At 44.4% G+C, this 26,324-nt stretch overlaps 2 protein-coding genes across 5 annotated transcripts in view; both read right to left on the bottom strand.

The window, feature by feature from the left end:
* LOC138661698 (delta(3,5)-Delta(2,4)-dienoyl-CoA isomerase, mitochondrial-like) overlaps positions 1-14,077 on the bottom strand; it is a 35,664-nt gene extending 21,587 nt beyond the window's left edge. For 2 of the 3 annotated variants that reach the window (XM_069746556.1, XM_069746558.1), the window contains exons 1-7: positions 14,018-14,077; positions 10,927-11,089; positions 10,441-10,529; positions 8,835-8,959; positions 5,313-5,361; positions 5,167-5,231; positions 4,826-4,896 (exon numbers count right to left, since the gene is read on the bottom strand). In XM_069746556.1, coding sequence (XP_069602657.1) covers positions 4,826-4,896; positions 5,167-5,231; positions 5,313-5,361; positions 8,835-8,959; positions 10,441-10,529; positions 10,927-11,089; positions 14,018-14,048 — 593 coding nt within the window. In that variant the 5' untranslated portion in view covers positions 14,049-14,077. Of the gene's footprint in view, positions 1-4,825; positions 4,897-5,166; positions 5,232-5,312; positions 5,362-8,834; positions 8,960-10,440; positions 10,530-10,926; positions 11,090-13,641; positions 13,749-14,017 lie in introns of those variants that run through there. The other variant, XM_069746557.1, reaches the window with a different exon arrangement.
* A 4,877-nt stretch (positions 14,078-18,954) lies between these two features.
* Positions 18,955-26,324, bottom strand: part of LOC138661699 (delta(3,5)-Delta(2,4)-dienoyl-CoA isomerase, mitochondrial-like) — a 28,803-nt gene continuing 21,433 nt past the window's right edge. Inside the window, exons 8-10 of one of the 2 annotated variants that reach the window (XM_069746559.1) lie at positions 24,523-24,594; positions 24,164-24,314; positions 18,955-24,092 (exon numbers count right to left, since the gene is read on the bottom strand). In XM_069746559.1, coding sequence (XP_069602660.1) covers positions 23,988-24,092; positions 24,164-24,314; positions 24,523-24,594 — 328 coding nt within the window. In that variant the 3' untranslated portion in view covers positions 18,955-23,987. The remainder of the gene's footprint in view (positions 24,093-24,163; positions 24,315-24,522; positions 24,595-26,324) is intronic. The other variant, XM_069746560.1, reaches the window with a different exon arrangement.

The raw sequence follows: 26,324 nt of genomic DNA, 5'->3' as shown, positions 1-26,324 counted from the left end.
TAGTAAAAAGATATGTTAAAAATCATTAAAAAAATAAAAAATCATGATATTCTCACCTTCCGGCGTCCCCGGCAGGATTCCCGCGCCTCGCAATGCTCCCGTTCCCAATAATGCCTTGCGGCAATGACCCCAGATGACGTAGCATCTCGCGAGACCGTACGTCATCACAGGTCATTGCCGCAAGGCATTACTGGGATCGGGAGTATCGCGAGGAGCAGGAAGCCTGCCGGGGACGCCGGAAGGTGAGAATATCACGATTTTTTATTTTAATTCTTTTTTTTTTTACAGTATATGGTTCCCAGGTCCTGGAGGAGAGTCTCCTCTCCTCCATCCTGGGTACCAACCGCACATGATCCGCTTACTTCCCGCATGGTGGGCATCCCATAAGCGGATCAATGCATTCCTATGTGTGTGGAATCCTCGCGATTCTGCACAAGGAATGAACATGCTGTGTTTTTTTCTTGGATGCGATTCCGCTGCGGAAAAAAACACAACATGTGCACAAAAAATGCAGAATTCATTCTAATAATAGGATGCTTAATGTATGCGGTTTTTTGTGGCTTTATTGAATTTTTATAGTGAGAAAACGTGAAAAAATCCGCGAAAAATCCTGAACGTGTGCACAATCTAAGGGGAAGGTGTGTGGAGGAGAAGCTAGCAAAACGTACAGTCAAGGAGCGGTCAGAGAGATAGGAGGAGAACCAGGAGAGAACGGTGTCCTTGAGGCCGATGGAGCGGAGCATAGTGAGGAGGAGCTGATGATCCACAGTGTTGAATGCTGCAGAGATCCAGGAGAATTAGCATGGACCTTTAGATTTAGCTGTTAGTAGATCATTATAGAAACTTTAGTGAGGGCAGTTTCAGTAGAGCGTAAAGAGCGGAAACCGGATTGTAGAGGGTCGAGAAGAGACTTATCTGAGAGATAGCGGATAAGACGGGAGTGGACCAGGCGTTCGAGGAGTTTAGAGATGAAGGGAAGATTAGAGACAGGTCTTTAATTAGCAGCACTGTTTTGATCGAGGGATGGTTTTTTAAGTAATGGATGTATGATGGCATGCTTAAATGAGGAGGGAAAGATACCAGAAGAGAGAGAAAGGTTGAATATTTTTGTAAGGTGAGAGGTGACAGCAGGGGAAAGGGACTGGAAGAGATGTGACGGAATATATATATAATGGTGGTGTATGATGACCGTGGGGTACGTGTTTGATGAGGGGAGGGGGGTGGGGAGAGCTCAGAGGAGCAGCGTGCTTGTACATCCTTTTTTTTCTAACTTTATGTGTGCACATTGCAGCTAGCCAATCAGGGCGTAGGAAACATCCACAATGTTCAGACACAAAGGCTTGTGCCATTGGCTGCTGAAATCACATGTCCCTCTCTATATAAAGAGCAGACATCTTGTTTTAGCGCCATTTTGACACTGTAAAGGCGTTTTTGCTGTGTTTTTTTTTATGCTAATTTTCAGCTACTTTTACAGTACCAGCAAAGCCTGTGAGATTTCAGAAATCTCATGCACAAACATTGGTTTTTTGTTTGATCAGTATTTTGTGCTTTGCTGTGATTTTTTGGACATAGAGCATGCCACTTCTTTCAGCGTTTTTGCTGCATTTTTCACCCATTGACTTGAATGGGTGTTGAAAAAACGCAGCAAAAACGCAGGTGTCATTATTTGCTGCGTTTTTACTACTGAAAATTTAAGGATATTAGCCTGGACAAGCAGAAAAAAAAAGATGCACCAAATGCGCAACAAAAAAACGCACCTAAACTTGCGTTTTTGACGCAGCTTCTTTCCTGTCAAGAAGATCAGGTTTTGCTGAAGAAAAAAAAAGCAGCACAAACGCCCTGTGTGAACTTACCCTAAGGCTATGTGCACACGTCAGGAATTCTTGCAGAAATTTCCTGACAAAAAAACGGACATTTCTGCCAGAAATCCGCACTAGTTTTTTTTTTTGCGCGGTTTTTCCCAATGCATTAAATAGCGGGAACAACGCGAAAAATCTGCAAAATTGATGAACATGCTGCTTTTTTTACCGCAATGTGCTTTTTTCGCGGAAAAAAATGCATCATGTGCACAAAAATTGCAGAATGCATTCTAAATGATAGGATGCATATGCATGTGTTTTTATCGCGAAAAAAAACACGAAAAAACCTGAACATGTGCACATACCCTAAAAGCGCAGAGAGGCTGCTCCCGACGCTGGTCCTGGGTGCTGATAGATTTCAGGTAGTTAGCTAGGCGGTTGTTTATTAGTCAGATAGTTTAGATTTCTATTCTCGGGAAATTGATGCCACTTCGGTGGTGTCGGCCCTCATTTTTTGAAATTTGAAGACTCCTGGTTGCTGGGTTGGCTGTAGTGGAAGAGAGGTCGGTCCCCGCTAGACTAGTTCTACTCTATTGCAATTGATGCCACTTTGGTGGTGTCTGCCATTAATTTTTGGACATGTGTAGACTCCTGGTTGGGTCTCCTTCATGCATGTTGCCTGCAGCAGTAGACCTCGGAGACCATCAGTCCTCCACTACCTTTGAGTCAACTACCTGTATTGCTATCCTTACATTTTTCTGACAATAGTAGTCTATGAAACTGATATTTGTGCCACCTGAGTGGGTCTGAGAACGAAGAGGTAGAGGTGTGGCATGTGGTATGAGGGCTCCCAGCACAGGAGGCCTACACCGATCCCTACACCAATCCCTACACCGATCCCTCACCCGCCTCGTCTTACTGTGACGGTCAGTTGAAAGCTGTAAATGCCGTCCCAGACCCCGATACCTCATGCCTGGCTGATTGCTGCCGTTCTAAAATTTGTACTGTTGTTCAATTGAAGCCACATTCCTGGTGTCTGCCCCTCATTTGATGTGCTTTGGCAGCTTTTGGGCCTGTTTGAAGGAGTTATGTATGCGTTCGTTTTTGCCTCCCATTGACTCCATTGGCGTTCGGCTATGTTCAGCGAATATTGCAAAATTGGCGATTGTGATCTTAACCGAACAATGAAATATTCACTCATCTCTAGCCTCTACGGTCACTGTTTATTTACATTTTTGGTAGGGGGACTAAATAAGCAAAAAAATTAATTCTTGTAATGATTTTTGTTTTATTTAAGATTTTCACTGCATGGTAAAGATAATGTGATAAGTTTTATGGTTCGGATCATCATTCTTTTATCTAGTGTTTTTTTGTTTTTTTTTATAACTGTTTTATTCCCACTTGGGGACCCAAACGGGCAATTGTGCCTTCTGTAATACACGGCAATGTATTCTGCAGATAGCTCTGCAGCGCCCCCTAGTGGCAAGCACAGGCATGTTCTGTGTTCAGTATGGACGTATACTTACATCACTAATCTACTATATAATTGTCTAAGGGTCACTTCTGTCTGTCTTTCTGTCTGTCTGTCATGGAAATCCAAGTCGCTGATTGTTTGTGGCAAAATGCCCACGACCATTGCCACGACCAATCAGCGACGGGCACTCCAGTGGCAAAATGGCTGTTCTTTCCTCCCCGCAGCCAGCGCCCGCTCCATACTCCCCTCCAGTCAGCCCTCACACAGGGTTAATGCCAGCGTTACCGGAGCGCGGTGTAACGCACTCCATTAACGCTGCTATTAACCCTGTGTGACCAACTTTTTACTATTGATGCTGCGTATGCTACGTGCCTGTGCAATATACTACGTGGCTATGTTATATACTAATTAAATATAAAAGCGGCTAAGGGCACTGCATATACTGTGTATTAATGATAATGGTGGTATCTTAATAATAGTGGTATTCCTGCTGCGAATATATGGACACAACTACCTGAATTGTCCAATGTAAAGTGCAAAAAACACCAAATGTCATATATGTATTTCTATATCCGCGCTGGAAATGCCACAGAAAAATATATATATTTCTTTCAAAAGGGATCCCTGAGAAAGGAGTCCGTAGACTCCGAAACGCGTTGGATAGGACAAGAATCTTTTTGGGAAAGTGCGCATTCCGTAGCCGCTCACGTTAAGCATCACGTGTGAGTGACGTCACGCGAGGTCCTGCAAACTTCCTGCACCTCGCCGGCAACCAGCGCGTGGAAGCGCTGCTCAGCGCTGAAGATTAGGTAACTACGCTCGTGAGGCAGAGGGTGTCTGTCACCGGCCGGGACAGGCTTTTTTACACCCTCCCCTCACATACTTACCTTTAAAGTTGCACAAGATTCCTTCACTGTCGGGCACACATCCGAGAACCCGAACCAGGAGGAAATCGCTTGCCATCATCCGGTAACCATCTTTATTTTATCTTTAATTAAGTCATCGCTTATCTTAGTCAGGATTATATTTCATTTTGAAAGAAATATATATATTTTTCTGTGGCATTTCCAGCGCGGATATAGAAATACATATATGTTATATACTACATGGCTATGTTATATACTACATGGCTCTGTTATATACTACGTGGCTGACCAATATACTACATACCTGTGCAATACACTACGTGGCTATGTTATATACTACGTGGCTGTGTTATATACTACGTAGCTCTGCTATATACTACGTACGCTGTGTTACATACTACGTAGCTATGTTATATACTACGTCGGTTGTGTTATATACTACGTCACTGTGCAATATAGTACGTAGCCTGTGCTATATACTACCTACATATTCTAGAATACCCGATACGTTAGAATCGGGCCACCATCTAGTCCACATATAATAGGCATATAGAGGAAAAGGATGGGTCTTTCCCATTATTTGGTCTTTGTATCATGGCTGTGTGCATGAGGTCTAAAGCCAAATCATTGAATAGAGGAAATATGGTCATGTCCTGCTGTATTGGAGGATAACGAGTGTTACATACCTTCTGTTCCCAATGATATTCGGCAGGCGCTGGAGGGTTCCCACGTCCGCCGCCAAACCCATATCCACCTCCTGCAAGAAGAGATGGTTATATAGAAGGGGGTCTGGAGGGGCTCCATTTATTTCTAAAGAGACTTGGAGAAAATGCCAGCAGTAGAGAAAAGGGGAGCAGTGACCCCGCGCCGCAGAGACTGAGGGGGCTTAAGACATCAGTACTAGAAGGGGCCCAGTTACACATTGGCGCCCAAATATGGCCAGAGCAAGAGACCCTAATAAGCCGCTTACATTATAGAGAACAAGGGACCACCAGAAAGTATTGCGACCGCTCTACGGACGTCTCACCTTAACTTGGAAATAGGCGTCCTGGGAACAGTAGCGAATGTCACAGGCAGTGACGAGATCCACACCTGATGGGACACACAGCATTACAGGAATGTATAACTACCTACTGAGAATAAATAGACAATATTATCCGGGAGTTCTCTCACCTCCTCCAATACAACCATTGTGGACTGCTGCAATCACAGGCTTCGTGCACTGAGGGTAGGAATACAATGTCAGCAAAGAGGCCAAACCCATATCATGACTATCCACAGGATGAGTGTATTCATCATCATCATCATCATCAATTCTCGTTTAATCGTTTAATATCCATCCCCACTCATATCCATATTAATCCCCTATTCCCATCCATCTCCATATCCATCTCTAGGTCCATCCTCATCCATAACCATCATTAATATTTATCCTCTATATCCAACTCCATCCATATCGATCACCCTCATCCATCCTCTATCTCCATCCATATCTATCTTCCATACCCTTTATCCATCCTCCATCGTAATCCATATCCATCCCCAACTGCCATCCATATCCATCCTCCATATGTATATTGAGCCTGCATATCCATACTCCATCCATTTCTATATCCACCCATATCTATCCTCCATCTTTATCCATACCCAACTCCCTCATCCATCTTTCATCCCCATTCCTACCAATCTTCCATCTCCTTCATCAATCCCCCATATCTGTCCTCATCCATATCCATCCCCATCCATACTCCATATCCACCCATATTTATGCTTCATATCTATCCTCCAACTATATCCATCCCCATTCAAATCCATCCTCCTTTTCCCTCATCATCCTCCATCCATATTCATCCTCCCATATCCATCTGACAGATATTGACCCATATCCATCCAGATTTATCTTTCGTATCCATCCTTCTTGCCCCTTTTCTATCCTCCATCCTCAACCATATCCATCCCCAGTCCCTCACATTATTATTATTATTATTGTTATTGCGCCATTTATTCCATGGCGCTTTATATGTGAGGAGGGGTACACATAATAAAAACAAGTACAATAATCTTAAACAATACAAGTCATAACTGGTACAGGAGGAGAGAGGACCCTGCCCGCGAAGGCTCACAATCTACAAGGGATGGGTGAGGATACAGTAGGTGAGGATAGAGCTGGTCATGCAGCGGTTTGGTCAATCGGTGGTTACTGCAGGTTGTAGGCTTGTCGGAAGAGGTGGGTCTTCAGGCTCTTTTTGAAGGTTTCGATGGTAGGTGAGAGTCTGATATGTTGTGGTAGAGAGTTCCAGAGTATGGGTGATGCGCGAGAGAAATCTTGTATGCGATTGTGGGAAGAGGAGATAAGAGGGGAATAGAGAAGGAGATCTTGTGAGGATCGGAGGTTGCGTGCAGGAAAGTACCGGGAGACAATGTCACAGATGTATGGAGGAGACAGGTTGTGGATGGCTTTGTATGTCATGGTTAGGGTTTTGTATTGGAGTCTCTGGGCAATGGGGAGCCAGTGAAGGGATTGACAGAGGGGAGAAGCTGGGGAATAGCGGAGGAACAGGTGGATTAGTCGGGCAGCAGAGTTTAAAATAGATTGGAGGGGTGCGAGAGTGTTAGAGGGGAGGCCACAGAGCAGGAGGTTACAGTAGTCGAGGCGGGAGATGATGAGGGCATGGACTAGGGTTTTTGCAGATTCTTGGTTGAAGAATGAACGGATTCGTGAAATATTTTTGAGTTGAAGTCGGCAGGAACTGGAAAGGGCTTGGATATGTGGTTTGAAGGAGAGATCAGCGTCAAGGATTACCCCGAGGCAGCAAGCTTGTGGGCCTGGGGAGAGTGGTCAGCCATTTACTGTAATGGATAGGTTCATTGGGGGGGTCACATGAGATGGGGAAAGATGATGAATTCTCTTTTGTCCATGTTAAGTTTCAGAAATCTAGTGGAGAAGAAGGATGAAATAGCGGACAGACATTGAGGGATTCTGGTTAGTAAGGAGGTGATATCTGGTCCAGAGATGTAGATCTGTGTCATCAGCGTAGAGATGATACTGAAAGCCATGAGATTCTATGAGCTGTCCCAGGCCAAAGGTGTAAATGGAGAAGAGCAGGGGCCCTAGGACTGAACCTTGTGGGACTCCAACAGATAGGGGGCGAGGTGAGGAGGTGGTGTGTGAGTGGGAGATGCTGAATGTCCGGTCTGTTAGGTATGATGATATCCAGGATAGGGCCAAGTCTGTGATGCCAAGGGATTAGAGGGTCTGTAATAATAGGGAATGGTCCACTGTGTCAAAGACAGCCGACAGGTCCAGGAGGAGGAGGACAGAGTAGTGTCGCTTGCTCTTAGTGGTTAAGAGGTTATTGGTGACCTTAGTAAGGGCAGTTTCAGTGGAGTGGTGTGACCGGAAGCCAGATTGTAAGCGGTCAAAGAGGGAGCAAGAAGAGAGATGGGAGGACAGTTCAAGGTAGACGTGTTGTTCCAGTAGCTTGGAGGCATAGGGGAAAAGTGATATAGGGCGATAGCTAGATACAGAGGATGGGTCAAGAGAGGGCTTTTTGAGGATAGGTCTGATTGAGGCATGTTTAAAGCTTGAGGGGAAAACACCAGTTGTTAGTGATAGGTTGAAGAGATGGGTTAGGGTTGGGATGAAGACTGTGGTGAGGTTTGGGATGAAGTGGGATGGGATCGGGTCAAGTGCACAGGTGGTGAGATGTGATCTTGAGAGTAGAGTGGAGAGTCGATCTTCTGTAATGGTGGAGAAGTTGGTTTTGGAGGTGGAGGGCTGGGAAGTCGGGAGGAAGGGCTCTGGGGGTTGTTGACCAAAACTGTCTCTGATGTTATCAATCTTCTGCTTGAAAAATGAGGCAAAGTCTTCAGCTGAGATGAGTGGGGAGGGGGGAGGTGCTGGGGGACGAAGGAGAGAATTGAAGGTGTTGAATAACTGTTTAGGGTTGTGAGACAGGGAGGATATGAGAGATGAGAAGTAGGTTTGTTTAGCTGTGGTGAGTGCGGTCTTGAAAGTAGTGAGGGACTGTTTGAATGCGATGAAGTGCTCGTTGGAGTGGGATCTTTTCCATCTGCACTCAGCAGCGCTGGAAGCTCGCCTCAGTTCTTTGGTCAGGCTGGTGTGCCAGGGATGTCTGTTGATTTTGCGAGCTTTGGTATGTGTAAGTGGGGCAGCAGATTCCAAAGCTGCAGCTATTGTGGTGTTTTCTGGATTTTCTCTTCAATTCCTTTACTAATCAGGCCCCATCTTAACTTTGAAAGAAAATGACTCCCAAAATACGATATCATTTTGGACATTATGGGAACCCCAAACTTATGGGAGGGGGAAGTATACATGTGGTGGGCCGAGGTGGAGATGAAACTAGATGAGGATGACCAAGGTGGATGGAGACAAGCATAGAAATTATGAAGACGTTATTGAGAAGTTTGGGAAGGTTGAAGAAACATAATTCATATGACCAGCAAGTGTGGAGTCCAACCTTCCAGGCTCTTATAGGTCAAAGAAGTCCATGACTTTTTATGTTCTTCATAACAGTCACCATGAGGACCACGATTCACAGCTAACACAAGTGTCCAACTAGAAGCATGCGAAAGACTCGATGTCAAGAGTCCACTCTATAAAGAGGCCATGTTGTTCCCATAGAGACAGTATCACATATCCTTGACATCTACTGTCCAGATGGAAGTACAAACCTTCTCAATGACAGAAAAAGATTTCTGATATTCAATAATCTTCTTACGAACACCCCAGGCAATTCTGGCAGCGTCTTCTCCCGGTGACTGTATGAAGTCACTTTCCAGGTTCATGAGATCGATCCCTGCAGAAGAGAGAATGACATAAGGGGCATCCAAGGGGATATACACCTCAGAAGCAAACTGGGGGTCCTTGGAGAAAAAAAAGGGGGGCTTAGACTTGGTTGGTCGTATTATATTTGCTGACAAGGGAAGTGACGAAAAACCACATTACACTGCGTTCACATGTCCATATGACATCAGACTGTAATGGATCAAGTAAAGAAAAAAAAAAAAAAAGGACATGTACAAAAGGAGAAGGAAAAGATGCAAAATACCAAACTGAACCCAAAGTTTCCATCTTTAAACGGATCCATCAAATGCATCGGTTTAAAAGAGGAAACTTTTGGTTTCCGTGTTCAATCCATTTGCATCTGTTTATGTTCTGTTTTGATCAGATCAGATTTTACTGGCTGAAAAAAAACCCAAACTGATCCGTTAACCCCTTCCTGATCGATTTGTTTTTGTTTTGTTTTTGTGCTTTTATTTTTTCTTCTCTGTCTTCAAAGTGTCACAAATTTATAGACAAACAAGTGATTGGGTTTTTTTTTTTTTGCAAGACAAGATGTACTTTTGAATGACTCCACTCACTTTGCCATATAATATATTGGGAAGCAAAAAAAAATCAAAGTGCAGTTAAACAGTGGAAAAATTGCAATAAAACTATTTTTTTTTTTTTTTAAATGGTGGCAAAATGATTCTCCAGGTGAGTACCATTAGGGCAAAACAAAAATGTCAACTTTGTAGTGCAGCCCCTGGAACGAATGCAAAAGGACATTCTAGTAAAAATAAAGCTCATTCAACTGAATGGATCTTGTAAATGAGAACATTTGTTTTTGTATGATTCAAAAGAAAGAAAAAAAATATAAAAAAAATTGAAATACAAGCACTAGTGTTAACAAAGACTTCAGAAAACTCCAAAATGTTGCAATCTGAGATGCAAAACCACCAACGTGGCACTGTTTCTAGCCATTGCTATCAGTAAATCGTGTTGCTATTGCCAGAATACCCCTGATGAGCGGCCATGCTGGGACTGAAACACAACCAAGCCATCAATCCTGGAAAAGTGAATGGGGCGATGGTTGCACATGCGCACTAACCTTACCTTCACACAGGAGACTTTGACATTCTCGTTTTTTTGATCGGACGGATCCTTGTTTCTTCTGACATCTGATAATGTTAGTTCTCTGATGTCAGAAGTATAAAATATCCGAGATCACTGGTAGATCCCACCGATCGTGAGAATAAGAGTGTCGAAGTCCCCTGTGTAAATGAAACGTTAGTGCGCATGCGCGACCACCGATCCATTCATTTTCTTGGCAGTGATAGCGTCTCGGCTATCTCCATCAGTCCCAGCATGGCAGGCAGCCATGAGCTGCGCAGGTGAATGGGATGGCACAAGGTGGAAGAAGGCACAAAATGATGCTCAGAAAGCCATCGATCGTGAAGTTATATATCGTAGGACTTACGGCCGCTCACCCCATATTGGGTGTAATGACGCACTGACCTGATGTGAACATTTTTCCCGAGCCAGAAATGACGACTGCCCGGCAATTAGAATCTTCTCCGAGAGCCTGAAAGCAAAGGACCATCTCCCTGTGGAGGGAAGTACAGAATATACAGTCCCATATCTGTGACGTCAGAGAGATTATTTCCAGCATCTACCATCAGGGGAAACAAGGACCTAACAGACTGGATTGTTACCGGCTTGATCCTTTAAGTAACCCTCAAGATAAGAGGAACCAAAATGGGTCTGGACGCCACACAAAGCGATATCATAGACATTTATTACAACTCCACAAAAGAGAAGGGTCCTCCGAACCTGACTGTACCTCGATAGGTGGCGGGACTGGGAGGGTAGAAGGGGCCGCACACCTGGAGGCAGCAGCCGGACAAATCCTACACTTATGCCATAGATGTCTGTTGTGTTAATGGAGGAAGATGTGATATCTAGTGTCTACAATATAATAATGAGAATATTAGACCTTCGCACCTCCAGAAAGCCTTGTTCATTGCATTCCTCTTCTCGGGGCGGTTTATCTCTACATGGTAGATGTGATCGGCCGGCGTGGTGACTTTCAGGGTCTCATAGCTGTAGGAGGACATCGTCGCGTCAGACGACATATTTTGGAGACGTAGGATCGCCCTGTAGATGTCTGAACAGTAAACATACATCATCAGTATCATCCTCCCATCATCAGACTTAGTACCAGTGCTAGCCGGACAGCTTAACGATATAGAAAAAAGTGCAATGTTGCCCCATCATATAAACCACATATTGTGCCAACCTGGCATCATTCATTACAACCCCAAAATGCTTCCTCTTCCAACATGCCATCACATAGAATTGTGTTACTTTCTCCCACAGAGATGGATATCTGCTTAGATATTAATGACTGATCCTTTAGCGCTCGTACACATGGCTGTATTTTTGGTCTGAGTGTGATCCAACAAAACACTGTATCACACTGGGAACAATGTTAAAACCTACAAGAGAAAAAGTAAAAGAAAACCCTGATGTAACTAAGTAAAAAAGCAAAAGTGCATTTAAATAACAAAGAGTTTTTAGTAATTCTGTTTTTTTTATCAAAAAATAGCACAAAAGCCATCCCACCTCGTCACGGTAACTCTGATCGGGACAGTCCTACACTGTCTAATATTAAAACCTTACATTGTGTCAATGTTGACCTGTGTGAATAAGGGCAGACAAAAGGACAGGGCCCAGCCAGGTAACACCAGACTGGGGAAGCCTTATATCTCTAGCTCAGAAACAGGGAGGCCACACCCCGGCTTGCACAGAATGCAACAATACAGAGAAAAAAAAATAACACAAAATTGAGCTTAAATTGAGTTGCTACACATGCAGAGGTTAAACCTCAACCTGTGTACCAACTCAATTTAAGCTCAATTTTGTGTTGTTTTTTTTCTCTGTATTGTTGCATCCTGTGCAAGCCGGGGTGTGGCCTCCCTGTTTCTGAGCTAGAGACTATATATGGCTTCCCCAGTCTAGTGTTTCACTGGTTGGGCCCTGTCCTTTTGTCTGCCCTTATGCACACTGAGGTCAACATTGACACAATGTAAGGTTTTAATAATAGACAGTGTAGGACTGTCCCGATCAGAGTTACCTTGACGCGGTGGGATGGCTTTTGTTCTATTTTTTGATAAAAAAAACAGTATTACTAAAAACTCTGTGTTATTTAAATGCACTTTTGCTTTTTTACTTAGTTACATCAGGGTTTTCTTTTACTTTTTTCTCTTGTAGGTTTCAATGTTTTGTGGCCAATGTGAACATGCGTTTAACCTCTGCATGTGTACCAACTCAATTTAAGCTCAATTTTGTGTTGTTTTTTTTTTTTCTTAGGGAACAATGTTAGTCTATGGTGTTGAACACATCATATTTTGTCCTTGGACAGAGCGGGTTGAATGGTGAGAAAAAAAAAATCACATCATATCCGATATTCGTATTGCATGCAAATCAATGAGTTCGTGGAAAACATCAGACTGCACTCGGATGACATCTGAGTGCAGTCCTACTTTTATGGACCGACATTTTTTCTCCATCTTCTCCTCATCTGAAATGCTCGAATTCTGATCAGAGTTTGATTTGCATAATCAACCAGATTCCTTTGGATGAAAAAAAAAAAATACACCTGCCCTTAGGTCATCAATATCAGGTAACCCGGCATCCACACAATCAGCTGCAGCGAGCAAAAGTACACAGTGTTAAGCTTTGCAATGGCCGTTCTGAAAAACAGCCGATCAGTGGCAGTGCCGGGGGGTTTTTTAAGTGCGGATTTTGGAATTCCACTGCGGAAAAATCCGCAGTGGACTCTGCAAAGTGAGCACATAGCCTTATACTCCAAACATGTCTGGCTAGAAACATGATGGCCTCATTTACTAATAGCGCAAACTGAAGGTTCGTTTACATCACTCAATTTTGCAGCATTAAATGTCTGCCAAACTTTAAATATTTGCACAGGACGATGTGCTGCCGAGGATGGTGATCTTTTGTGCAGCACAAAAGATCATTTCACCTGACGAACGTACGTTAGGATTTGGCTCCGTGTGCTGGTTCTTATCGCAGACTGGTGCCAGAGTGGTCTTCTGTTGCGTGCACTACTCCGGTCCATAAAACCAAACAGAATACTGCATTGACCTTTATTTTTCCCATTGATCCGTGCAGGCATAAGTCTGTGCCCTCTAGCACACGGGGTCGTGTGAATCGATTCACATTAACTCGTGTGCCCGCCAATAAAATTTAGACCTGTGACCTCCTATAGCAGCGCTCCAGGTGCTGCAAAACTAGGACCCCTCGGACGCCCAGGACTTCCAGGAGCTGTAGGTTAAGGCTGGGACTAAATACCGATTTTGGCCACGACACGGGTCATGCAACCAAAAAAAGATCCATGCCCCTTCTACAGTGTATCATAATGCAGGGGACCGGGGGGGGGTGCATTACAACCACAAAAAGGCAACTGCAAAAAGTCCAGCTGGTTCTTACGTTTTGCAACTTGCCGCTTTGCAATGCAACCCCCTGAGACGTAGAAGCAGCAGAGTGCGATTTTTGGCTGCGTGATTGGTTTCGTAGCCAAAGTAGCTGTGCAGCCCCAGTCGTACCCTGCAGAGCTACAGATAGGAGACCACCCAACAATTCTTTAACTTGCAATCCTAGCGAATTAATGGGGTCGTATACAGACAATGCATTTACCTGGGCAGCCGCCTCTGGATCAAGAGTCACAGTGCAAAGTATCTGGAGTAAAGTTCAGCGCAGCAGAGGAGGAGGTAGAAACAAAGTCTGCAAATCCACAAGTCTGCTCCAGAGCCGGGCGTGGATACGTATGTGATCACACAAGGTTACGTTTGCATTGATTAGGATATTATATCAAAAAAGTTAATAATAACAAGTCTCGCACCGCTGCAGACAGTCACAACTCTCTCCCTTTAAGAGTCTAAGTGACTACAATAAAATAGTTGAGCGCCAAGTTCTTTATTTTACTGCACATTGGTCTTGGTAACCTACTTGAGCACCTCACGGTAGAGCCACGCTATACTTCACACTGAGGGACTACAATGACAGCGCTCACCTCTCCTCAGGAGTCCTCTGATCGCAGCCATCACAAGTCACTGTCTTCCTGTACAATACATGGTGCGCCCCCGTAGGGAAGTGGGATACTCGGTACCGGGTCCTTCGGCTCTCTGGAGGGATGTCACGGTGGCTGACCCGGTCCGTGGCCCTCGGGAGGTCCATTGTAAAAAGGAAAGGTCTTTAAAGGGGAAATGTTTGTGACACCACTTGTGGTATTCGGTCAGGGTGACCGACGCTGCTTAGGGGTCCGCTGGGGTGATGTTATGGCAGCTAGATGGTATACCTTCCCACAGGTGACGTGTGTCCCCAGGGCTTCCCAGAGTGTAGATGGTGGATGGTCCATGCCCTCATCATCTCTCGCCTTGACTACTGCAACCTCCTGCTCTGTGGCCTCCCCTCTAACACTCTCGCACCCCTCCAATCTATTCTAAACTCTGCTGCCCGACTAATCCACCTGTCCCCCCGCTATTCCCCGGCCTCTCCCCTCTGTCAATCCCTTCACTGGCTCCCCATTGCCCAGAGACTCCACTACAAAACCCTAACCATGACGTACAAAGCCATCCACAACCTGTCTCCTCCATACATCTGTGACCTCGTCTCCCGGTACTTACCTACCCGCAACCTCCGATCCTCACAAGATCTCCTACTCTACTCCCCTCTTATCTCCTCTTCCCACAATCGTATACAAGATTTCTCTCGCGTATCACCCCTACTCTGGAACCCTCTACCACAACACATCAGACTCTCGCCTACCATCGAAACCTTCAAAAAGAACCTGAAGACCCACCTCTTCCGACAAGCCTACAACCTGCAGCTACCACCGATCGACCAAACCGCTGCCTGACCATCTCTACCCTCACCTACTGTATTCTCACCCATCCCTTGTAGATTGTGAGCCCTCGCGGGCAGGGTCCTCATTCCTCCTGTACCAGTTATGACTTGTATTGTTTAAGATTATTGTACTTGTTTTCATTATGTATACCCCTCCTCACATGTAAAGCGCCATGGAATAAATGGCGCTATAACAATAAATAATAATAATAATAATAATGGTGTGAGGCGCAGTAAAAAACGAGGACATAAGGTTGCAGACTCATTACCTTTTTACTGAAGGCTTCAGCATCCGCAGTCCAGGGCACCAGACCACAGGGCAGGCAGAGTCCGGCCGGTCTGAAGGCAAATCCAGAGTCCCCTTATCCAGGTGGAAATCAGTAGCCTTCCTCTAGCGCCTGGATGTTGTAGTACTTTACTGCTGCGCTTCTCATAAGGTCCTCACAACTGTTTTTAGTGTTCTAGATGTTATGTCTTTCTCTCTGTCCCCCAGATGGATAGGAACAACCCGCATGACTGGTGGCCTGAGGCTTTTTACAGGGACTCTAGCACGCCCCAGCCCCCACAAGTTGCCACCATGCCTCCTGGGAAGGGATCGGTCGTACACCCCCTACCACTGCCACTATTATGCATCTATGTCAAAGGACTTGAGTAACCCCATGAGTAAGACCCGGGAGGGTCGAAACGTCGGGTTTTTGTCTATTTCAAATGAATATGAATGTGGCAACCACTTCTTTTTTGTTTTGTTTTCTTCAATAAACTTGGCATACACCTTTTGCATCTTACCAGTCTTGAGTGTGCGGTAATCTTTTTTGAATAATTGACTTGACCTCACGGTCAGTTTACCAGCACCTCCTTGTCCCTGACCTGAGTGCACACCATTTTCCTTGTCTCCTGGGTATAGGTCGGGCAGGTAACGTGGAATTAGCTGTCCCGCCGGTCTCTGGAGTAACGTAGTTAGAAACACGTGTGCACAACCGTATGAGGTGCACGGGTAGGTTCCCAAACCGTAATCAGCAAATACAAAACCCGGCACTCAACTTTGTGGTGTGAAGAAACGAAAGATTTATTATCCCAAATCAGAAAACGTTTCGGTCCCACAACTGGACCTTCATCAGTAACGTTTACTGGGACAATGTATAGATTCAAGGGGCTATATGGCCTGCCCGGAGGTTGCTACCAATATAGTATTGGATATCCAGAGAGAAAAGTTACAGCCTATATGGGTGCTGTCATCGCGGCATCCACCGCTGAATAGCAAGTCTCCGGGCAGGCCATATAGCCACTTGAATCTATACATTGTCCCAGTAAACGTTACTGATGAAGGTCCAGTTGTGGGACCGAAACGTTTTCTGATTTGGGATAATAAATCTTTCGTTTCTTCACACCACAAAGTTGAGTACCGGGTTTGGTCTCTGGAGCAAGTCATGGAGATGATTGCTCCCTCGGTGTTCCGGCTACCGGATCCTGCACCTCAGAAGGAGGCAGCCTGTATAGGGCAGAACTCCTTCTGGTTTCCTTTCTTTTTGCTATGACTTTGTTTCTCACCCTCTACAATACAATTCTCTTTCGTGTCCTTCCTTAGGATGCTGCCGCATCGGTAGGCAGTCGCAGCTCCGTGTCTTTCTGTCTAGGCCTCTGACAGGATCCCACCCCTGTCAGGGACCACTCTGTCGGCAACTGCTAGATGTTCCTCCTTTTCTTCTGTCTGCCTGACAGGTAAGGCCTGGGTAAAGCCCAGTCAGCTTTTGACTAACTTCCTATCCAGACCACCAGTTTTACCTAATTGTGAAGAGTGCCCTAATAAATAGGAGCATAGCTCCCCCTGGTGGACTGGAGTGTGAAGTGTGTTGTGTGGTTTGTGATACCTGGCAAAGAGATCTCCTTTATTGCCTTCAGACGTAACATCACTCTTCCTGGTGGAAGAATGACATTACTGCAACGACCCGGACCCTGGGGCGCTGCATACACACGACTAGGTCAGACTGTGGGCTCCGCCATATTGAGCTTAGCAGTTGCCCCTCTCCTCTTTTGCATGGAGCTGATGGGAGGAGGGACACAGGGGCTGTGCTAAGTGACTGCAGATACTGAGTTCACACTAGACTACTGAGGGACGGTCCAGGAAGGAGTATTCTGCTGCTGATATGGCTCCGCAGTCAGCACAACCTGTCAGCGGCGCATCTGAACTACAAGTCCCAGCTATGTCATCCTCAGATACAGGTATCCCCTTAAGAGGATGTCCTCGCTCCTCTGTCACTGTCAGTTTATTGTACTTTTATAGTATACAGTATATGTATTACTAGTTGGTGGCCCGATTCTAACGCATCGGGTATTCTAGAATATGCATGTCCACGTAGTATATTGCCCAGTCACGTAGTATATTGCCCAGCCACGTAGTATATTGCCCAGCCACGTAGTATATTGTCCAGCCACATAGTATATTGCCCAGCCACGTAGTATATTGCCCAGCCACGTAGTATATTGCCCAGTCACGTAGTATATTGCCCAGTCACATAGTATATTGTCCAGCCACGTAGTATATTGCCCAGTGACGTAGTATATTGGCCAGCCACGTAGTATATTGCCCAGTGATGTAGTATATTGCCCAGTCACATAGTATATTGCCCAGCTACATAGTATATTGCCCAGTCACATAGTATATTGCCCAGCCACATAGTATATTGCCCAGCCACGTAGTATATTGCCCAGCCACGTAGTATATTGCACAGCCACGTAGTATATTGCCCAGCCACGTAGTATATTGCCCAGTGACGTAGTATATTGGCCAGCCACGTAATATATTGCCCAGACACGTAGTATATTGCCCAGTGACGTAGTATATTGGCCAGTGACGTAGTATATTGCCCAGACACGTAGTATATTGCCCAGACACGTATTATATTGCCCAGCCACGTAGTATATTGCCCAGTGACATAGTATATTGCGCAGCCACGTAGTATATTGGCCAGTTACGTAGTATATTGCCTAGTGACATAGTATATTGCCCAGCCACGTATTATATTGCCCAGCCACGTAGTATATTGCCCAGTGACATAGTATATTGCGCAGCCACACAGTATATTGCCCAGTTACGTAGTATATTGCCCAGTCATGTAGTATATCGCACAGCGACGTAGTATATTGCCCAGTCACGTAGTATATCGCACAGCGACGTAGTATACAGCACAGAGCCACGTAGTATATTGGCCAGTAATGTAGTATATTGCCGAGTGACGTAGTATACAGCACAGAGCCACGTAGTATATTGGCCAGTCACGTAGTATATTGCCCAGCTACGTAGTATATTGCCCAGCTACGTAGTATATTGCCCAGCCAGGTTTGTCACAGGTGAAAAAATAAAAAATAAACATATACTCACCTTTCCGAAGGCCCCTTGTAGTCCACGGCAGCTTGCGGTCCCAGGGTTGGTATCAGAGCGCAGGGCCTGTGATGATGTTGCGGTCACATGACCACGACGTCATGGCAGGTCCTTCTGCCATACCATCTTTGCCACCGGAAAGCGGAAGATGGCGGCTGGCGGGAGCGGCTCAGCGGACTACGGAGGGTGAGTATAGTAGGTTTATTTTATTTTTTTATTATTTTTAACATTACATTTTTTACTTTTGATGCCGCATAGGCAGCATCAATAGTAAAAAGTTGGGGACACACAGGGTTAATAGCGGCGGTAACGGAGTGCGTTACCCGTGGCATAACGCGGTCCGTTACCACCGGCATTAACCCTGTGTTAGCGGTGACCGGAGGGGAGTATGCGGGCGACAGGCACTGACTGCGGGGAGTAAGGAGCGGCCATTTTCTTCCGGACTGCTGGCGAGACCAATCAGTGAATGAATAACCGTGACAGAAGGACAGACAGACGGAATTAGACAATTATATAGTATGTAACCCTCTTCACATGTACAGCAGCCGGGAAGTAATCAGGCTCTATAATAACCTGGCGTTGCCAAGGCATAGTAACTAACTGTGGTTAATTATAACAAATTATAATGGTTATATTGCACATAAAAACATTTCACATCATAAATTCAACACTACAGATTTGCAACACAAATTAATTAAATGATTACCCAAATATTTTTTTTTTTAATTCGTTTATTGATTTCAGAATAAAACAAACATTACACAGATTTACATTTGTCATTGTCAATTATACCATAGGATACAAATAAGTGTAGAGATATATCGTATCCAAAATTTACAGAGGTACTACACTGTGCATGTTAAATCACTGGTACCTTATAAAATACCTATTATATAACTTTAACTACTTAACCTTCTATAGTAAGTCGCCGAAAGGAAAATCATACGTGAATCCTGCTCTGCAAACGATGCCCCCAAAACCACCCGTCCACCTCTTCGCGCACATATCCAGTCAGTGTAGACTATAGAGTATGATAAGAGGAATTCCATCTACCCCAGATCTTTTCAAATTTACTTGGACATCCTCTATTTTGATATAGTGTTTTTTGATACGGGATAATCGAATTCACCAAATCTATCGAAGCCCTGAGGGTCGGGGGCGGAACCACGCATCCATCTTAGCGCCAGCACCTTCCGTGCCATGAAGAGCGTCTCTCGAAGGAAGATCCCAGTATAATGATCCCAAGTTTCCGCATCCCATACCCCGAACAAGCAGGTCAATGGCTCAGGTGGGACAGAAATCGACAATAAAGATGTTAGTAGTGTCGTCACCTCTTTCCAGTAATGTAGAACTACCGGGCACCTCCAAATCATGTGAATAAAGTCTGCATCATGTGTATGACACCGTAAGCAATCTGACGAGAGGAGGCGACCCATTTTGAAGAGTCGTGTCGGGGTCAAATAAGTCTGGTATGTAATATATAACTGGGTCATCTTATTGTTTACTGAGAGAGAAACTTTAGTTGGAGACTCCAGAATCTCTTCCCATTCCTCTCCCAGTACATCGGGAAGAAGTCCCTCCCACTTCCCTTTGATAGAATTGATGGTGGACCCATCTCCCACAGATATAGATATGTATACAAAGAGGAAATGAGTCCCTGAGGGCCCTGTGACTTGAGGATGCCTATCAGAGGTAAAGATGAAATCGCTCGACCTGTACCTACACCTCGCATGTGCGACTGGAATGCTGACCTTAGCTGTAAATACCAAAAAAATTGAGATCTCGGGATGTTCTAAGTATTTTGCAGTTGTTCAAAGGATACAAAAAACCCCAGGGCATGTACGTCACCTACCGAGAGAACACCGTATGAGATCCAAAAATCAGTAGACGGGTGATTCAGTAGCTCTGGGAAACAACTATTATTCCACAATGGCATTTCAGCTACTATATCTACAAATTTAATAACTCTTTTAATTTGTCTCCATATTAATCTCGCCAGTCAGAGTAAAGGTAGTAAACGAGGAGTACTGACTTTCTCTATCTCCAAGAACCCCAGCGGGCAATCAACCCGGGAAGAGTGAAGTAAATGACTCTCAGAGTTGGGCAGAGAGTTATTGGGCATCCATTTATTTATCGCCTTAGCTTGTCCAGCAAGGTAGTACAAATAAAAATTTGGCAAGGCCGCCCCACACCCTTTTTTCGGTCTCTGCAGAGTAGATAACTTAAGTTTAGGCCTAGTCTTCCCCCATATAAAGGATGTGATTAAGGAGTTTAATTTTGCAAAGAAAGACTTGGGTATTGACACATCACTATGTTGAAAGCAATAATTAAGCTTGGGAAGCAATATCATTTTGATTAAATTAATAAGGCCTGCAACAGAGAGAGGGAGTTTGCTCCAAGTTATGAATTTAGATATGACCATATCCAGTAACGGATAAATGTTAAGTTGAAGGTCCAGCCGGCTACATTGAGACATATGGATACCTAAATATTTGAAATTAGAAACAATAGGCAGAGGCGAGAGAGCCTCGAGACAGGGCATCGGAGTGTGAGATAGAGGCATCAGGGCAGATTTATCCCAATTTATATAAAGACCAGAGAATTTACTGAATTTATCTATGGTCGCTATTACTTGTGGCAATGTTTCTTCCATTTTATCCATAAATATTATCATATCATCGGCATAGAGTCCTATATTATCCACACGGTCCGCAATATTTATTCCCTTAAGATCTATAGAGGATCTTATGCGTATTGCCAAGGCCTCTATTGCAAGGGCAAAAAGGGCCGGGGACAGAGGACATCCCTGGCGGGTTCCTCTATGTAGGGCAAAAGAATCAGCGATGATTACCCAAATATTGATAGTATTTTATTTTCAACTCATTCAAGAGCCTTTTGATAAACAACCTTTTTGGTTTATACACAGGCTCCACCTGCAGCGCCTCACTCTCTACACAGCCTCATACAGCAGCAGCACCTCACTTCTCTCATTTTCCCATCACTCCTCTTATTTTCCCCTCACATCTCTCATTTTCCCCCTAACACCTGTCATTTTTACCTCACATCTGTCATTTTCCGATCTCTCCACTATTTTCCTCACTCCTCCCATTTTCCTCTCACACCTCTTCAATTTCACTTCACCTCACTCCACTATTTTCCCCTCACTCCTCTCATTTCCCCCCCTCACATCTGTCATTTTCCGATCTCTTTACTATTTTCCCCTCACTCCTCCCATTTTCCACTCACACCTCCTTAATTTTCACCTCACATCTCTCATTTTCACCTCACTCCACTATTTTCCCCTCACTCATCTCATTTTTCACAGAGAGATCACAGTACAGACTGAGTCCAAGATCTTGTCTACATCTTTTCTCCACAACACAAAGACTGGCAACTTTAACCTCCAATGGCTCCACCTTCTGTAAATGAACCTGCTCTTGGGAAGTATAACCGGCAGTCTACTGTTCACCATGTCTCTCACGGATTCTGCTGTCGATTCTTATGGCCTGGGTCATGGCCTCCACCAGAGAATAAGAAGTGTCATGAAGGAGTAGAACACCCTTAAGAGTTTCAGAAAGGGCTTTGTGGAACTGGTACCTGAGAGCAGCATTGTTTTACAGAACTTCAGTGGACCACTGCCAGAAATCAGTACAATAGTCCTCAGCTGTGCTACTCCCCTGTACCAGGTTCATGATCTTAACCTCAGTAATCTGGATTCTGTCAACTTTGTCCTAAACTGTCAAACAACGTGTCAAGAGCAAACCATTCTGGGGTTTGTTGGGATTAAGGAAAATGCCCAGGTCTGAGGATACCCTTGCAGTAGGGATATACTTATTCCCACCCACTCGAACTCATCCCCTGATGACCGGGGGCGCAGGGTAAAAAATAACGTACAGCTCTCCCTAAATACCCTAAATTGGCCTTTCCCTCCCAAAAATTTATCAGGGAGGGCCATTACAGGTTCGGAACATATCATCTGTACATCAGAGGGTACTGACGTCACAGCCACTGCCGGCAGCGGAGGAATTTTGGAGGGATTCATCAAAATAATTATCTGACCCTGCAACTGACATTTTGATGACTCCAGACTCTGGCATTCCCTAGCCAGATCCTGAGTCATCTGCGTCAAATTCACCACTTGGTCACAGAGCATGTGAACATGCTCCATACTGACAAAAAAGGAAATTGGCCAGACTTAATGTACCACTGAGGTCAAAAGCCAGGAGGGTACGTCATAAACAGATGGAAGAGATAAAGGCGTAGTCAGGTAACGTTCTGAGGTCAGAATACCAGGAGATAGAGGATCAGAGCAGAAGGGGTTAAACAGACAGATGGTCAGAATGAGGTCCAAGGTCAGGTAACGCAAGATCAACAAATATAATTCAAGGCACAGAGAGGAACCACACAGTAGCTGTATGTACATCTGGCAGAGGTCTGGGAGTAACAGCCAACTTAAGTAGCCTGGCAAACACCTGGCAAAATAAACACCTGTAGACAGCCAGTGCCTCTCAGTCTCAGGTTGGACGGCCTAGCTGTCAGTGAGCACACTGACAGCTCAGCATGCCCCTGAACCAGACTGGACGACTGAGCTGTCAATGAAAGTACTGACAGCTTCAGCACACCCCTGTACCAGATTGGACAGCTGAGCTGTCAGTAACTGCATCCCAGACACTCTCAGGGGTGGAACCGTGACACACTTATTTTTGACTATCACATACGGATTTTGCATGTGAAGTTACGTGCAAGCGATATGAACAAGAAAATTCTTTATCGTAGCCAAAAATGTACACAATTTTATATATAAAAAATGATTGCACAAGAATTCTGCAACTTTATTGGATACTAAATCTTGCGCCTTTTCCTTTTCTCTTCAAGGTTTCTTTTGATACCTTTTGTCTTATAGCCTACAGATCTTCAGTGCGTCCAGCAGTAGTCCCCCATAATGTTCACATTCCATCTACCTTGGGATCGTCGTTTCATCACCTTGATATCCTGATGAAATCTTTCTTCTTGCTCTTCACCAACAGCACCAAAGTTTTCAGCAAAGTCGTCCAAATGGAAATGTAAAAAATGTAACTTCAAATTCATCAGACAAACCACAACTTTGAAACGTTTCAACATGTTCTCCACGATGGACTTAAATTTTGGATCTTTGTTGTTACCTAGAAATTATTTCACAATTTCTTTAAAATAATCCCATTTATTTTCTCAACAGCTTTCATTTTTGTTTAGAACATGCTGTCCTTCGTGAGTTTGCGAATATCCGGACCCTCAAAAATCATCCACCAAAGGTCACGCAAAGAGGTCAAAGTATGGTGCGAGAAAAAGTGACGGTATTTTTTTGAGATTTTTATTGAGTTAAGCGATCAAAAGTATATAAACATCACCTCTTACTTTTCAAACAATTTAACCTTTGTATTTATTCTTTCCCTTGAGCCATTCCTTCGGTGTGTCAGATCCAATCAAGGTGTTGCAGGCACCAAGATTCATAACATTTCTTATAAGATTGCAACCTTTGCAGATGACCTCTTATTTTTCATCACTAATCCGATTGGTCTCCCTCTCCAATTTAATGTTGGAATTTAAAAGATACGCATCCTTATCTAACTTTAAAATTAATTTATCTAAATTTGAGGCTTTGAATATTAATCTCTCATCAAAGGTAGTTTCCTCTATAAAATTTGTTTATATTTCACTGGTCATCACGTTCCCTGAAGTATTTGGGAATCCAAATCAGCTGATAAGATATAGACGAGTCCTACAACTTAGAGAAGGTGACATCTTTTGGGGTCTTCTTCTGCAGGGCGGCCTGAGCAGATGTCATGATGTCCTCTGTCTGCAGCATGCTCATGTTCCAGGTGGCCTGAGACACAGACACAACATGATTAGCTGACTGCGATTACCAAGGAACGGCAGAACAAGACCACTGCTCACCATGTAATTCAGACTCTCCTCCACCGAGTGATCTCGAGCGTACAGTAAGTTCACTTTCGTTCCTTGGACGGCAACAGGGCTTTTGCTGGCAATATCAGTGGCCAGATCAAAGGCAGCACTAAGGAGGGAGGCCTTATCGGGAAACACCCGGCTGGAAAAGAGGAAAAAAGAAGGTCTTATGGGATTGGAAAAACATGGTTTCTTTGGTCTCTGTCCTTCTCAGCGAATTGGGGGCTGGTCTATGTCCCTCTACAGGAAGAAAGGGCGTACCTATGTCCTTCTACAGGAAGAAAGAAGAGGAAGATGGAAGAGGAAACGAGCAGAAGAGGAAACGGAGGACAACTATGAGAGAAAAATACCTGACTAGTCCACTGCTCAAGGCTTCATCGGACATCATCTTCCTAGCGGTAAAGGCCAGCTCATTCACCAGGCTGTATAAGAAGAAAAGCATCTGGTAATCATTCCGCTCCCCAAATATTGTAGATTAATATCAGCATCCCACACACATATAAAAGACACTGCTCAGATACTCCTCCAGAAAGGTAGGCATACAGAAATAGGTAGTGGAAAGTGTGGTCTTTGTCTCTCTACAGGAAATGTCAATGGGGGAGGAAGTTCCAGTTCCTATAGTGCTGGCAGAATATTAATGAATAAAAGCTGTCCAATAATAATGAATGGATTGCAAGTTACAGAGCCTTCAGAGATTCAGGACAGTTCCTGGACAGGACAGAGCATACTGGTATGTGCACCAAAAGTGGTATTAAAGGGGTATTTCCGGGAACCTGCATGTATGGAATTGTATGATGGGTGATAGAATTAAAATCCTTAGTTGGAATGTAAGAGGACTGTCGAAGGGAACACGAAGAACGACGATCATGGAATATGCTAGGAAGAGGAGGCCGGATGTTCTATGCCTCCAGGAGACTCATTTACTATGGGGTAAGGTGGAAGTGTTGAAGAGGAAGTGGATTGGGAGAGCATATCATTCCACGTATTTTTCATATGCTGAGGGGTCTCTTTATTAATAGGAGCGTCTACGCCATTTGAACAAATTGAAAGCCATGTTGATAGTGAAGGACAGTATATTTTTGTTATTTGTAAAATTTATGGGCAATCATTATGTATAGTAGCTATGTACATACCACCGCCATACAGGGGGAAAAAGTTATGTGAGGTTATGGAATTATTTAAGCGAGGTACGGGATTACCATTACTGATCATCGGTGATTTCAATAATGTTGTAGATGAGGGGTGGGATAGACATAAACAGAGAGCAGGTAAAAGTACTAGGAAATTGACGGCATTAGGGAATTATATTAAAGAGATTGGAATGAAGGACCTGTGGAGAGTGAGAAATGAGAATGCGGTGTTCTACTCTTCTTATTCTGCGACGCATGGGTCTCTCTCACGAATAGATATGGCACTGGGAAATGAGCTAATGACACAACTGGTCTGTGGAGTGGAATACCTCCCAAGGGTGATTTCGGATCATAAGCCCCATAGAATTGTCTATTAGACAGATAGGGGGGAATATTGGGAAGGGAGTTGGGTGGAAGTTGAACCCGGTATGGCTGGAATATATCAGTATGAATACAATAAAGGAAGAATTGGAGGAGTATTGGCAGATTAATGAAGGGAGTACTGATAGTCGGGTGGTGTGGGACGCTATGAAAGCTGTCCTAAGCGGTCTCTTGTTTCGAGAGATTTCCAGGTGTAGGTCGAAACCTAAGCCAGAAGATGGAGAAATAATAGAAACCTTGGAGAGGGTGGAGAGTGATATGGCATTAGACCCGTCAGCAGAAAATCAGAGTAGGTTAAGGGGTGCACAGGAAGAGGTAATAAGGTGTATTTGAGGAAAGCGGAGAGGAGGGCCTTTCAGATAACGCAATTTTATGATGAAGGTGAAAAAGTGGGGCATCTGTTGTCAGTGGTGGTGGAGGCGCAGAGGGAATCGTGTTAGGCTACTTTCACACTTCCGTCTTTATAAAGACGGTGCAATGCGTCATTCTGTGCAAAAAATGCATCCTGCAAAGTTGCCCGCAAGATGCGTTTTTTACACATAGACTTGTATTACCGACGCATAGCAACGTATGGACACGTTCCATACGTCGTGCACTGGATCCGTCGGTAATTGGTGTTCAATGTAACGTTTTTTTGTGCG

Source organism: Ranitomeya imitator, chromosome 2, assembly GCF_032444005.1.
Source record: "Ranitomeya imitator isolate aRanImi1 chromosome 2, aRanImi1.pri, whole genome shotgun sequence".
Classification (NCBI taxonomy): domain Eukaryota; kingdom Metazoa; phylum Chordata; class Amphibia; order Anura; family Dendrobatidae; genus Ranitomeya; species Ranitomeya imitator.
Note: the sequence above shows the minus strand (reverse complement) of the source record. Positions and strands in the feature narration are given on the sequence as shown.